The following is a 13227-nucleotide window of genomic DNA, read 5'->3' on the forward strand; positions in this document are numbered from 1 at the left end:
GTCACCACCTTTGTCAGCATATCAGCAGGATTCTCCGTAGTATCAATTTTCTTCACCGTGACTCCACCTTCTTCTATGATTTCTCGTATGAAATGATACCGAACATCAATGTGCTTCGTCCTTGCATGATAAACTTGGTTCTTTGCTAATTGAATAGCACTTTGACTATCACAAAAAATTGTGATACCTTTTTGTTCAACACCAAGCTCCTTTAGCAATCCTTGAAGCCAAATTGCCTCTTTCACAGCCTCTGTAATAGCCATGTACTCTGCCTCTGTTGTAGACAAAGCAACTGTTGGCTGCAAAGTAGACTTCCAACTAATTGGTGTCTTTGCAAAAGTAAACACATAACCAGTAGCTGATCTTCGTTTGCCCATATCACCCGCAAAATCTGAGTCACAATATCCAACTACAAACTGATTGTCTTCCTGCTCAAAAACTAACCCGACATCTACAGTATTATGAATATACCGTAGCTACTTCACAACTTGCCAATGCTCCTTCCCTGGATTGTGCATATATCTGCTAATAACTCCAACAGCTTGTGAAATGTCAGGCCTTGTGCAAACCATTGCATACATCAAGCTACCAACAACATTTGCGTATGGTACCTTTGACATATACTCTCGTTCAGCTTCATCCATTGGCGACATAGTAGTACTTAGCTTAAAATGGGGAGCAAGTGGAGTACTAACTGGCTTAGTCTTGTCATCTATGCCAAAACGTTGTAGTACTCTCTTCAAATATTCTTTCTGAGATAAAAAGAGTTTCTTTGAACGTCTATCTCTAATTATCTCCATGCCAAGAATTTTCTTTGCCTCACCCAGATCCTTCATCTCGAACTCCTTCTTCAGTTGAATCTTCAACTTATCAATTTCTTCCGAATTCTTGGAAGCTATCAACATATCATCAACATATAGGAGAAGATATACAAAGGAACCATCTTTAAGCTTGTGCAAATACACACAATGATCGTATTTGCTTCTCTTGTACCCTTGCCGCAACATAAACTCGTCAAATCGCTTGTACTATTGTCTAGAAGATTGTTTCAATCCGTACAACGATTTTTCAAGTTTGCACACCATATTTTCTTTTCCAGCAACTTTGAATCCTTCTGGCTGAGTCATGTAGATTTCCTCCTCCAAGTTTCCATGTAAAAACGCAGTTTTTACATCCATCTGAACTAGTTCCAAATCCAATTGTGCTACCAAAGCCAACATAATTCTAATGGAGGAATGTTTTACAACTGGAGAAAACACTTCATTGTAATCAATTCCCTCCTTTTGAGCATATCCTTTGGCCACCAATCTTGCTTTGTAGCGAACATCTACTTGGTTAGGAAATCCTTCTTTCTTTGCAAATACCCATTTGCACCCAATTGCTTTCTTTCCCTTCGGGAGATTGGCCAATCTCCATGTATGATTCTGATGAAGGGACTGTATTTCATCATTCATGGCAATCCTCCACTTATCTTCTTCTAAACTTTGGACAACGTCTTTATAAGTGGTAGGAACATCATCAGCTACAATTGAGGTTGCACAAGCAACCGTCTCAATGAGACGAACAGGTTTCGTTATTGTTCTTTTTGGCCTGCTGGTTGCTATTGATTCAAGTTGTTGTTGAGGTTCCTGAGTTGGAATCTCCTCTACTGGCTCTCCTTCCAGAGGGTAATCTTTATTTGTTTCCTCCTCTGCTTCTTATGTAGGAAAAATAAATTTTTCCTTAAGCTCCACCTGCTTAGAAGCACCTTCATTTTGTTTGGTATCTTTTGTTACCTTATTTACCATAGCAGATTCATCAAAGGTAACGTCCCTGCTGAATATTACTTTCTTTGTCATAGGACACCATAAACGATATCCTTTGACTCCAGAAGTAATTCCCATAGAAATAACCTTCTTTGCCCTTGGATCCAATTTTGACTCTGTCACATGATAATATGCAGTTGAGCCAAACATGTGCAAAGAGTCATAATCTACAACAGACTTTCCATACCATTTTTCAAATGGTGTCTTGCCATCAATAGCAGCAGATGGTAAGCGATTAATGAGGTGGCATGCATATGTAATTGCCTCAGCCCAAAATTCTTTGCCCATGCCAGCATTGGACAACATACACCGTACCTTCTCCAGCAAGGTCCGGTTCATACGTTCTGCCACTCCATTCTGTTGTGGTGTATGTCTAATAGTGAAATGTCGGACGATGCCATCATTTTCACAGACCTTATTGAAATGATCATTTTTGTATTCACCTCCATTGTCTGTGCGAATACACTTGATCCTCTTGCCTGTTTGATTCTCCACCATCGTCTTCCATTTGAGAAAAATTTCCAACACTTCATCTTTGCTCTTCATTGTATACACCCATACTCTTCGGGAAAAATCATCAACAAAGGTTACAAAATAGTGCTTCCCACCCAATGAAGGTGTTTTGGAAGGATCCCAAACATTAGAGTGTACATAATCCAAAATGCCTTTAGTATTATGGATCGCTGTACCAAATTTAACCCTTGTCTGTTTCCCTTTGACACAATGCTCACAAAACTCCAAGTTACAAGTCTTTACTCATTTTAACAATCCTTTATCTGATAGAGTTTACAAGGATTTTCCTCCAGCATGTCCCAAGCGCATGTGCCATAGCTTGGTTGCTTCTGCCTCTTTGTCGTCACTGGATGTCACTGTCGTTGTCCCAATAACTGTACTGCCACGATAGCGGTACATATTATTATTCTTCTGATTAGCCTTCATTACCACTAGTGCACCGGAGCATACTCTCATCACTCCGTTTTCTGCAATGATTTTGAACCCTTTTGATTCCAGGGCTCCCACAGAGATGAGATTCTTCTTCAAATCCGGTACATATCGAACATCTGTAAATGTTCTGATCATTCCATCATGGTTCCTTAATCGTATTGAACCAATGCCATATGAGGTAAGAGGGCTGTTATCCGCTGTGTGGATGACTCCATATTCTCCTTCTTGAAATTCCACAAACTAGTCCCTGTTGGGACACATATGATGGCTACAAGCCGAGTCCATCAACCATATGTCTGATGATGTTGATGACTCTGTTGTAACTAATAAGAAGTCTGAATCATCACAATCAGCTACATTTGAATCCATAATGGCCTTTCCATTATTATATTTGGCCTTATTCTTCAACTTCGGACAGTCTTTCTTTCAGTGCCCTTTTTCTCGACAAAAGGCACATTCATCTTTGCTGGGTCTGGATCTTGACTTGGATCTTCCCTTCTTTGTCCTCGTTTGATTTTGAGGACGACCCCTCACAAATAGTGCTTCTCCTTCTCCGCCCTTCTGTTTTTCTCGCTTTCTTTGTTCATAGCTGTACAAAGCCGAACAAACTTCTCTGAGAGAAATTTCGTCATTTCCATGGAGTAGAGTAGTTTCAAGGTGCTTGTACTCATCAGGAAGTGACGCCAACAACATTAAGGCCAAGTCACCATCATCATAAGTTGTATCCATATTTTGCAAATCTGTGACCAACTTATTGAAACTGGTGATATGTTCATTCATCGTGGTACCAGGAATATAGGTGAAGTGAAACAGTCTCTTCTTCATGTACAATTTATTTTGACTGTTTTTCTTCAAAAATTTATCCTCCAGTGCTTTCCATAATTTACTTGCAGAAGTTTCCTTTGTGTATGGATATTTCTGCTCTCTAGCAAGGTAGGATCGAATGGTACCGCAAGCAAAACGGTTGAGAATCTTCCAATCTTCTTCTCCAATAACATCTGGTTTCTTTTCTTCAATGGCCAGATCTAGCCCTTGTTGAAAAAGGACATCTAGAACCTCGCCTTGCCACATCCCAAAATGCCCGGACCCGTCAAAAATTTCTACCGCAAATTTCGCATTTGACACAATTCTTGTCATAAGCGAAGATGCCAATGATGACGTATTGTTGACACTTGATGTAGATTCTTCTTGTTTATTGTCTCCCATATTTGACACAAATATTATTTAATAGCTGACGACACAAATCAAGATTATTCCTTTCTGATGTAGAAGATCAGACTAAGCTGCAACCACAGAGCATACTCAGACAAAACCTTGACTCAGTTACCAAGATAATTCTTTTCTGATGTGGAAGATCAGACTATGCTGCAACCACAGAGCATACTTAGACAGTACCTTGGCTCTGATATCAATTGTTGCGGAAGTCAAATGTATATAGTGTGAATAAGTCACAATTACTATACCAAAAATTATGACAGCCACCAAATAATAAATAAATAAGACAATAAAGGGAACACCAAAATTTACGAGGTTTGGCTAATTTTGCCTACTCCTCGGACACAACCAATATTTTATTCCACTCCAAAAATACAAGTGAAATAATACTAAAGAGAGAAGATACAAATGCCTTAAACAGATGAGAAGGCAAATGAGAGGTGTATTTAAATCCTAAACATTAAGCCTTCTTTTATAGGGGGAAAATCCCCCCAACTATTGCTAACCCACCGATGTGGGAAGCTGGAATATTTGACATTTCAACAAATCTCCACCTTGGCAAAAATTCCACGTCTTCAATTTTCTCTCTATAACAAATTTTGGTTGTGTCTTCATCTTCAATCTTCAGTGTTCAACAATGTTGATCAAATCCAAACAATGTTGAAACTTGACCGCAGTACAAGAACCAACTACCAGAATTAGGGATTCAGATTCACCGCACCTACTCAACCAAATTACATGTTTGTTAATCATCAAAATTCAATTTCCAACAATTACACTTGGCTAAGATTTATTTTGGTCGATCATCTTTAGTGTGTCATGTTCTTACCATGAATATCTAGTTTTTATTAAAAAAAATTAAATAGCAAATTGGACAATTGGTTCGTCAACGTTGGGAGGCTTGGGGCTGCAAGCTGATCCGCCTGAGAGACTTGAGTGATGAAATTTAGGCCTTGGATACGGGCAATAAACCTTTTGGAAATTCTCAGAGAATAATGGGTTGGTACTCGAAAGTAATTTATCAATCAACAAGTTCGAGCATGTAACTTTTTGGATTCAAAATGTAAGCTCAAAGAGATCTTTAGATATGAAGAAAAGAAAAAAAAAAGTTGTCATTGAGAATACTCAAAAATTGGCTGAAGTTAGGCATAAATATTAGAAGTTTAGACATAATTATCTAATATTCAGCTATAAAGCAAGACTTCACTATATCTGAAGTTCAAACAAAAATGACTGAACTTTACTGGCACAAGAAGTATGTTGAACTTACAAAATTTGCAACTTCATACACGGAATTTTGCAACTTTAGTCACGTGTCTAAATTGATTCTAAAGTGGCTAAACATGCAAAAATATATAAATTTCGGCTTACCTTAATTAGGGGGTACCAAAATGGGCTATCTGTGCACTTCCCTATAGCAGCCCATTGAATACTGGCTTTAACTTTAAGCTGCTCACTGGTAACTCTATGCGTTCTCGGAGAGACAGAGAGAGAGAGAGACTGAGAGATGAAGGCAAGTCTAGAAGTAGAGAAGGTGACACTGGTACCTTACATGAGAGAGCATGTCCCAAAGTACCATGAATGGATGCAAGACCCTTTTCTCCTCCAAGCTACTGGTTCCGAACCCCTCTCCCTTGACCAAGAATATGAAATGCAACTTTCCTGGACCCAAGACCCCTTAAGTATGTATGCCTTCTATCTTTTTAATTGAAAATTTCACCTTCAGAGATGGTTACCCTTTTGATTATTACTGAAGAAAAAAGCTATCTTTGCCTTAATTACTGTTTCTTTTTTTAAATCAAGAATATGATATGCGACTTTCTGTTTCTGATTGAAATGTCACTATGATATGCGGCTTTCTGTTTCCGATTGAAATTTCACCTCCCATGTATCTTTGTTGATTTTTCTTTTGGGTTTCTAAAATTAAAGTGCTAATCTTTAACGTTTTGGAGGGTAATCTGGTACTGAAAGATAGTGCATTATTGAAGACGAAAATATCTTTGCCTGAATTACTGTTTCTAGATGAATCAAGAATACCTTTACCCAAGACCCCTCAAATTTTTCTGATAACCAAAAAATGCCAAAAGGCTAGTGGCGCACAGTTCGAAACACGGTGGATAATAGGGTTCATCCTTTATCCTTCTCCACTTAAATGCAACGGTTTTTGCGTGCGGCAGTGTTCGAGCTATGGCGAGGGCCTATTACACATCTCGTGTGGTGCTCTTACCACTAGAGTAAAGCCCTTAGGTTAATACCCCTTAAGTATGGCTTTCATTTCTATTTCTGAATGAAATTTCGCTTTCTCTGTTTCCTTGTTTCCTTTTTGGTTCCAAATATAGAAACTGTGATCTTTTAACGTTTTGGAATGTATTAATGCTGAGAGACGGTGACCCCTTTTTATATTAGGGAAGAAAAACCCAAATTACTTTATTAAATTTTTTCTATAAGGCACCTGAATTACTATTTTTTGTTGAATTGAGGAAAAATGCAATGTCAGGACCAATTATAAGTTTGATTTATAGATTTGCTTGCTGACCTTGTACTCTAAGTCGGATGGTAGATTTAAGTGGTAACTCATTCCTGAACTGTGGCATTTCTCGGCTTTTGATTGGGCCAGGAAGGACTAAATAGTGATATGCTGGAAATTTAATGGGTTTTTAGTTTATTTTTTTTCATGTAGTTCTTATGAATATTATTGGAAATGCTTTCTTAATGGCAGAGCAGACTTTCATTGTGTTGGACAAGGAACTAATTATTGGAAAATTCATTCCTGGAGAACCCCATGTTGAAGGTTGCATTTCTTCTTTAATTCTCAACTACCACTAGATTAATCATTCCATGTAGCTTTATTTCAACGTTAATGTTATATTGGTTTTATCTATATGATTTTTGATCAGCACGGGACGTGTGATCATTTACTGTATATGGCATACTAAGATATGAAGCTCTTTCGATTAGGATCTGAATTTTTCTGCAACTAGTTGACTTTTTTCTTTTCATATTTTCTTAATGGTTTTTGCAACCTTTTTTTGTTGATAAAGTGGCTTTTACAAGTTTAAGTAGGTAATAATATTTTCACAATGAAAAGAATGGAGGTTGACTATATGTGCGCCCAATTTCATGTGAATGTCCATATGGTAAAGTTAATAGAGATGTAGGGAAATTGCTGTTGGTTCCAATTGGTTGTCCGAAAATGATCGCTAGTGCAAGAGGACCTGTTTCTTCTGTATTGATATATGATTCTTAATTGTTTGCTTTCTGACAGCCATGATTGGTGATGTGAACATATACATGAATGACTTGGATGATCCCCAAATGGCTGAAGTCGAGATTATGATAGCTGAACCGAAGAGGTACACATGCTTTTATATCTCCGATTTGCTTCATTGTCTTTTAATGTTGTGTCACTAGTTGATCCGTTCTTCTACCTTAAAAGCACTTTTTCTTTTGCAATATTAGGTTCCTATAGTTTTGATTTTGGAGTGAAAATTGGTCTGTCATTGAGGGATAATTATGACTTGTTTCTCAAAAGCTATTTCACCAGTAAGGATTAAGACGAAAAAGCATTTACAGGGTTAGCTATTGGGTTTTCCTTAGCCTCTGTCCCGGGTCTCTCTGTTCTTTGATTGAGAGAAAACTGCACAAATCATTGCATGAAATTTTCTTGTGTCTTTTGAGCATGGAAAATGTATGAAGTGGATGGACACGATGCGGAGATGTGGATGCGGAGATGGATGTGTGGTTATACTAGGAGGGAGTAGATTAGGAATGAAGATATTCAAGATAAGGTGGGAGTGGCCTGTGTGGTGGACAAGATGCAGGAAGCTAGCTGAAATAGTTCGGGCACGTGAAGAGGAAAAGCATAGATGCTCCTGTGAGGAGGTGTGAGAGGTTGGCTATGGCGGGTTCAAGGAGGGGGTGTGGTAGACCGGAGAAATATTGGGGAGAGGTGATCAGACAAAACATGACATATCTTCAGCTTACCAAGGACATGATCCTTGATAGGAGGGTGTGGAGGTCGAAGATTAGGGTTGTAGGTTAGTTAGTAGTCGAGCGTATTTCCTTTCCAAACATGTACTTCCTTCCCTAGCTATAGTACTAGTGTTATCCTTGTGTTCCTTATTTTTAGATCAATATACCTAATGTTTCCTTTGATTCGTTTTTATTTTTTCTGGTTGTTGTTACTATTTCGTTTTCTGTAGTTCTTTGTCATAACTGCTGTGATTTTGCTTTATTGAGCCGAGTCTTCCGGAAACAATCTCTCTACCTTCGCAAGGTAGGGGTAAGGACTGCGTACATACTACCTTTTCCAGACCCCACTTGTGGGAATATACTGCGTATGTTGTTATTGTTGTAAGAAGCTAGAATGCCTTTCTAGTGCTTCTAGGCCTCTGGCTAATAGTTCTTACTTTCGGGCCGACGCTGGATTCTCAAGTGCATCAGAGGTTCACTTGTTCGGCTTGTTATCTCTTCTTTTTTTTTTGTAAGCATCTCCACTTCATCCTTTCTCATGCACATCAGTTTCCTGTTTCATCTGTAATGTATGAAGCAGCTGAAATCTGTATTGCTTTTTCTGATTCTGAAACTTATTTCTGATAGCTCAAAGACTGAATCACCACTACTAGAATTTCATTTCTTTGGAAATCCATGAGAAACTATTTGCGTATCTCTTTTTTTCCTGGCTCCAGCACACGTTACGCGTATGATTATTTTGTTGCTCTTATTGATAGTTCGTCATTTACATCCTTCTTATGTGCGGGCCTTTTCATGGGTTTATCAAAAATAGCCTCTCTACTCCTCCGGAGTAGGGGTAAAGTCTGCGTACACACTAACCTCCCCAGACCCCCACTTGTGGGATTCCACTGGGTTGTTGTTGTTTTATGTGTGGGCCTTTTATTTATTATGATTTCAATGCATGCTTTCAGTTGTCTCTTAAAATCTTTAGATGACATGTTGAACTTTAACAGTAATCTCTGTCAATGATGTATTTCTCATACTTCCCTGTATGTTTCAAGTTTGATGTATTTCTTACACTTCTGTGCATGTCACAAGTTTGTTTTTATTTAATTGCTTGTATCTTGTCAATGTCCCTACAGATTTTGTATCTCTCTGACTAGTTTTCAGTTTCTTATGGTGCTCTTTGCTAGTACAGTCGTGGCAAAGGGCTTGGGAAGGAATCTGTTCTCATGATGATGGCATTTGCTGTTGACAATTTCAAGATACATACCTTCCGCGTCAAAATTGGAGAGTTAAATCAAGCCTCTCTCGGTCTATTCCAAAAATTGGTATCTCTCTGTGAACCCCAACTCATGCACATCAATGTGATCCTTTTACATGTAAATTTGGTTAAAAAAGAACATGTAAATTTAGATGTACAGAGCTGACAGTCTGACAAGAAAACTCAAATGCTTTTGCAGGGTTTCAAGGAGACCTCTTACAGTAAAATCTTCAACGAGGTGAGTGGAGAGTTCTCTTTTTCATTTTCTCAATAATGAATTGTTGGCTGATCCGGAGACATCCTCGGGCCCTTGTGGGTTAAATACTCCTCAAATGAAAGTTCAGTGGATGAAATCTTAACACCTTTGTGCAAAAATTACAACTTAAACTGTTTTGCGTCTATGTTAGTAAAGGAGTTCAGGCTTTGTAAATCTTATACTTGTCAACGTAGTCCAAAAAGGAGGCTTAATTAAAATCTCCTTTTAGCCAAGTTGCCCTCTTGTTCTTTTGGCTTATTCAGTTGAGTTGTTGACATCTAAATTAAAATATGTTGTGCAGATGACGTTGGAGTTGTCAATGACTGAGTCAAAGATTTGTGAGTTACATCAATTAATTGGCAATATGGTTACACATTCATAGCACCCGAAGACACCTTGTGTGTGCTGATGACAAAGTCAATGTGCGGTGAGCTGCATCGGTTAATTGACAACATGGTTATACGTTCATATTACCCAGATAAACCATCTCCTGCAGTCTTGGAGGGTGTTGAGTATATTATATGATGATTAGTTTCATCCAAAGATTGTTGAATCAACGTTTGCGATTTCTACTGATTTTTCACTAGTTAAATCTTATCCAGGTGTTCCTCCCTGTTATATTTTTTCAGAAAGTCACCTTGACATATGATAAAATGAAAACACCAAATGTTAGAATGTGGACTAGTTTGTGTCTGCCTCGTGCTTAAACAAACAAGAGTTAGATGACAAAGAAGGCATGAGCAGAGTCGGATGATTATAGAGATGACCTTTTTATGCCTGAAAAATAGGCGCAACTTCTTTCACAGCAATTTGCGTGAAAACTTTTATTTGGACCTGATATAAATTACTGGATGAAACCAAAAGATGGCTATTTATTCATTTCTTTGATAAGTCAAAAAACAAAGATGACTATATTTTCTCAGGCAGTTGTCTGAAAATCTATTTTGCCAAATGAGTGAAGGTGTGGGGATGATAATGAGTGCATCTGAGGGATGTTACTTGAGACTGAGCTTCCAGCTTGCCACACATGATTTACTGTAGTTCCATTATCCAGTGGCCCTATAGTCGCAAAGATAATCATCTCACTGCTCGAGTATTCTGCAGATAGATGTGAAACTTGAAAGCTAAGATTTGCTTTCAGCATTGATGGACTATAACTTGTTATTTGTGTTGTATGAGCTATTGTGCTGCCATTTGAGTTATGGAAAGCAACTAATGCTTGTGATCCAATCATGCCTTGTCCAGTAGGGTTGGTAGCCCACGCTACCCAACCCGTAGAATCTTGTTTAGCTCTATATGCAATTGAAACTTTTGTGCTGGAGAAATTGTAGTTCCAGTGCAAGTAGGCTTCTAAATATGGAAGTTTTTTGCAAGAGGTGAATGTTCTATTGGCTGTGAAAGTGTAGTTTGAACAGTTTTGAGCAGAGGTAACAAGAAAAAGAAGGCTGAATAGCAGTACTGGTGTTAAGCTTGGTGCCATAGTGCCAGATTATTTTCTTTCCCTGCGCTAAAAATAAAACCTGTGGAAAGCACTGCAAGACCAATCGGGCTGCACATTTGAGGATTCAATATGAAACAGAAAGGCGTTTCTTTCCGGAAACTAGGACTGAGGCCAGTAATAGCAATTACTGCGGTTGTTGGCAAGTATTTTGTACTACTAATGTGTCTCAAAAGAACACCTAAGATAAATCAGGTAGAAAATGGGATGCAAGATAAATCATAGCAACAGAGGAGAATTAAGTAATGACTTTGTTGACTGATTCAGTGACTTTTCATACTTTCGATACCTAGTTTTTATACAACAATCACTTCTTTAACATTGTTATTTTCAATGTTTGTGTTTCGTTTTTATCAAACCCCCAATACATCTACTTAGTTTTTACCCAACAATCAGTCTTCAACCGTTTTGTCTTCAATGTTTGTGTTCGTTTTTCATCGAATTCTCAAGCCACTATCACATGTGGTTTCAATAGACTTTTCTTTCTTTGGTTGTTCAGATGTTTTAGTTCACTAAGTTGAAAAGATTTAGGGGTCGTTTTGGTAGGATGCATTAGAGAAAATACTGCAAACATTAGCTTTTGGTATTATTAATCCTTATTTGGTATAGTTTTTCAATCTATGTATTATTAATGCAAGTATTAGTTATACAACCTATTTAGTATTATCCTATAACTTAATATCTAACAAACCATGGTATTAGTAATACCAAGGCTATTAATGCATGCATTAGCATGGTTAAAGACAAAATTGTCCTTAAAACTAAAGAATATGGAGGGCATTTTTGTAAACAACTAATTTTTTTTAAAATTATACAATGCATTTTAATTTTTAATACAACACATCAAATGGTGGATAAGAAATAATTTCCGCATAATTAATGCTTGCATTACTAACTCATGCATTACTAATTCCTGCATTAGTAATACACCTTATTCAGTATTATTCTTATACACCCTACCAAACGACAATTAGGGAACTTAGATACCACTTATGCGTTAGAAATTTATAATTTATTATTAGGGCTTAAATGAGTAGGGGAAGCATTCGATGTGTTCTTCCTTGTAATTTTTTCAAAAATATACTAGTTTGATTTACAAAACTCTGCCGTTTCCCAATTAAACTTAGAAGTTGCTAATACAAAGGTTCGCTATGACACACAAAGAAGAAAGAAAAGAGTTTTCAAGAGGATTTCTAGCAAGGGATGACTTTTACAAGTTATGGTCCAAGTGTTTCCATGATTTAGATTTGTAACCAACCCAAAGAAATCCCTTGAAGGATCAGGTGTGAATTTGAAAGTGTCATTCTCATATTTCTTTATGTTGCGCCTTACTTTGAAATAATTCTGGTTTAATGACTCACCTATTTATAGAAGATGAAGCTGTGCGTCAAAATAAGCTGCTGCCTAGACAATTACAAAAATATCTTTTCAATGATTACTCCAACCAAAAAAAAAAAAAAAAGAAACCCAAACACATTCGCCATTTACCTAAAATAAAAGAACCACCAGATCAATTTTAAAACAAAAATATAATTTAAAACAGACCCTTACAACTTGTCACTACCGATTAAATAAATTTCTTAAAGTTTTTCATAAGCCACACAATTCAAAATTTGTCAGGAGAAGAAACTCCATTTTTAGCGCATTCTCCCCAATATTCAAAACTTCCTCGTGTTTGTGATCTTCATTCGCCAGAAAGTCTACACATTGGTTCGCCCCCCTCCAAAATATGTTTGATAATTATCTTGTTGGCTTCCAGCAAATATTTACATTCTTTAATTATAGCCCTAAGAGGATAACACTGTATTTCCTCTTTGATAAGCTAAGCTTGACAACAAGTAAACAGTTGATTTCAACTTTCTTTATATCTCGTACCTTTTGCTAATTTTAGTTCTCATTTGATGCTGAGGTAGACTTCATCTTACTTGAGTATTCTAGCATTCACTTTTCTTGGTCATCTCTATAAATCCCTCCAAAAGCAGCACCTCCCTTTTTTTTTGTTGGTAGATTTGATAGTTGAGATTACCAATAGCATTGCTTATTCAAGATATTCTTGTAAATGCTAGAATGTAATCTTTGACGCGTGTTAAAACTAAAACAATACAATCAGTCCCTAGCTTGCAATCAAGAAATTAAAGACGTTATTGTTGAAAGGAGACAAGTAAGATGTCTGGTTATTTTATGATATGATATGACTAGTATTTCGCGAGAGAAAATGAGTCCATAGTAACTAACGAGTCAAAGTGTAAGATGCCATCTTAAAAGCAGGCAAGAAACAGAATCACAAAAT

General features: G+C 37.3%; 2 protein-coding genes across 2 annotated transcripts; one reads left to right on the plus strand and one right to left on the minus strand.

Moving 5' to 3' along the window:
* Window positions 1-5367: 5367 nt before the first annotated feature.
* Window positions 5368-10031, plus strand: LOC107796380 (GCN5-related N-acetyltransferase 9). The gene is made up of 6 exons (XM_016619137.2): window positions 5368-5647; window positions 6685-6756; window positions 7231-7318; window positions 9118-9250; window positions 9383-9421; window positions 9741-10031. The coding sequence occupies exons 1-6, from the start codon at window positions 5473-5475 to the stop codon at window positions 9819-9821; spliced, it is 588 nt and encodes a 195-aa protein (XP_016474623.1). The 5' UTR covers window positions 5368-5472; the 3' UTR covers window positions 9822-10031.
* On the minus strand, window positions 10016-11483 carry LOC107796370 (cytochrome b561 and DOMON domain-containing protein At5g47530-like). The gene has a single exon (XM_016619126.2). It carries the CDS (start codon window positions 10917-10919, stop codon window positions 10359-10361), a length of 561 nt encoding a protein of 186 aa, XP_016474612.1. The 5' UTR covers window positions 10920-11483; the 3' UTR covers window positions 10016-10358.
* Window positions 11484-13227: the final 1744 nt, after the last annotated feature.

The sequence above is a fragment of the Nicotiana tabacum genome, chromosome 11 (genome assembly GCF_000715075.1).
Source record: "Nicotiana tabacum cultivar K326 chromosome 11, ASM71507v2, whole genome shotgun sequence".
Classification (NCBI taxonomy): Eukaryota; Viridiplantae; Streptophyta; class Magnoliopsida; order Solanales; family Solanaceae; genus Nicotiana; species Nicotiana tabacum.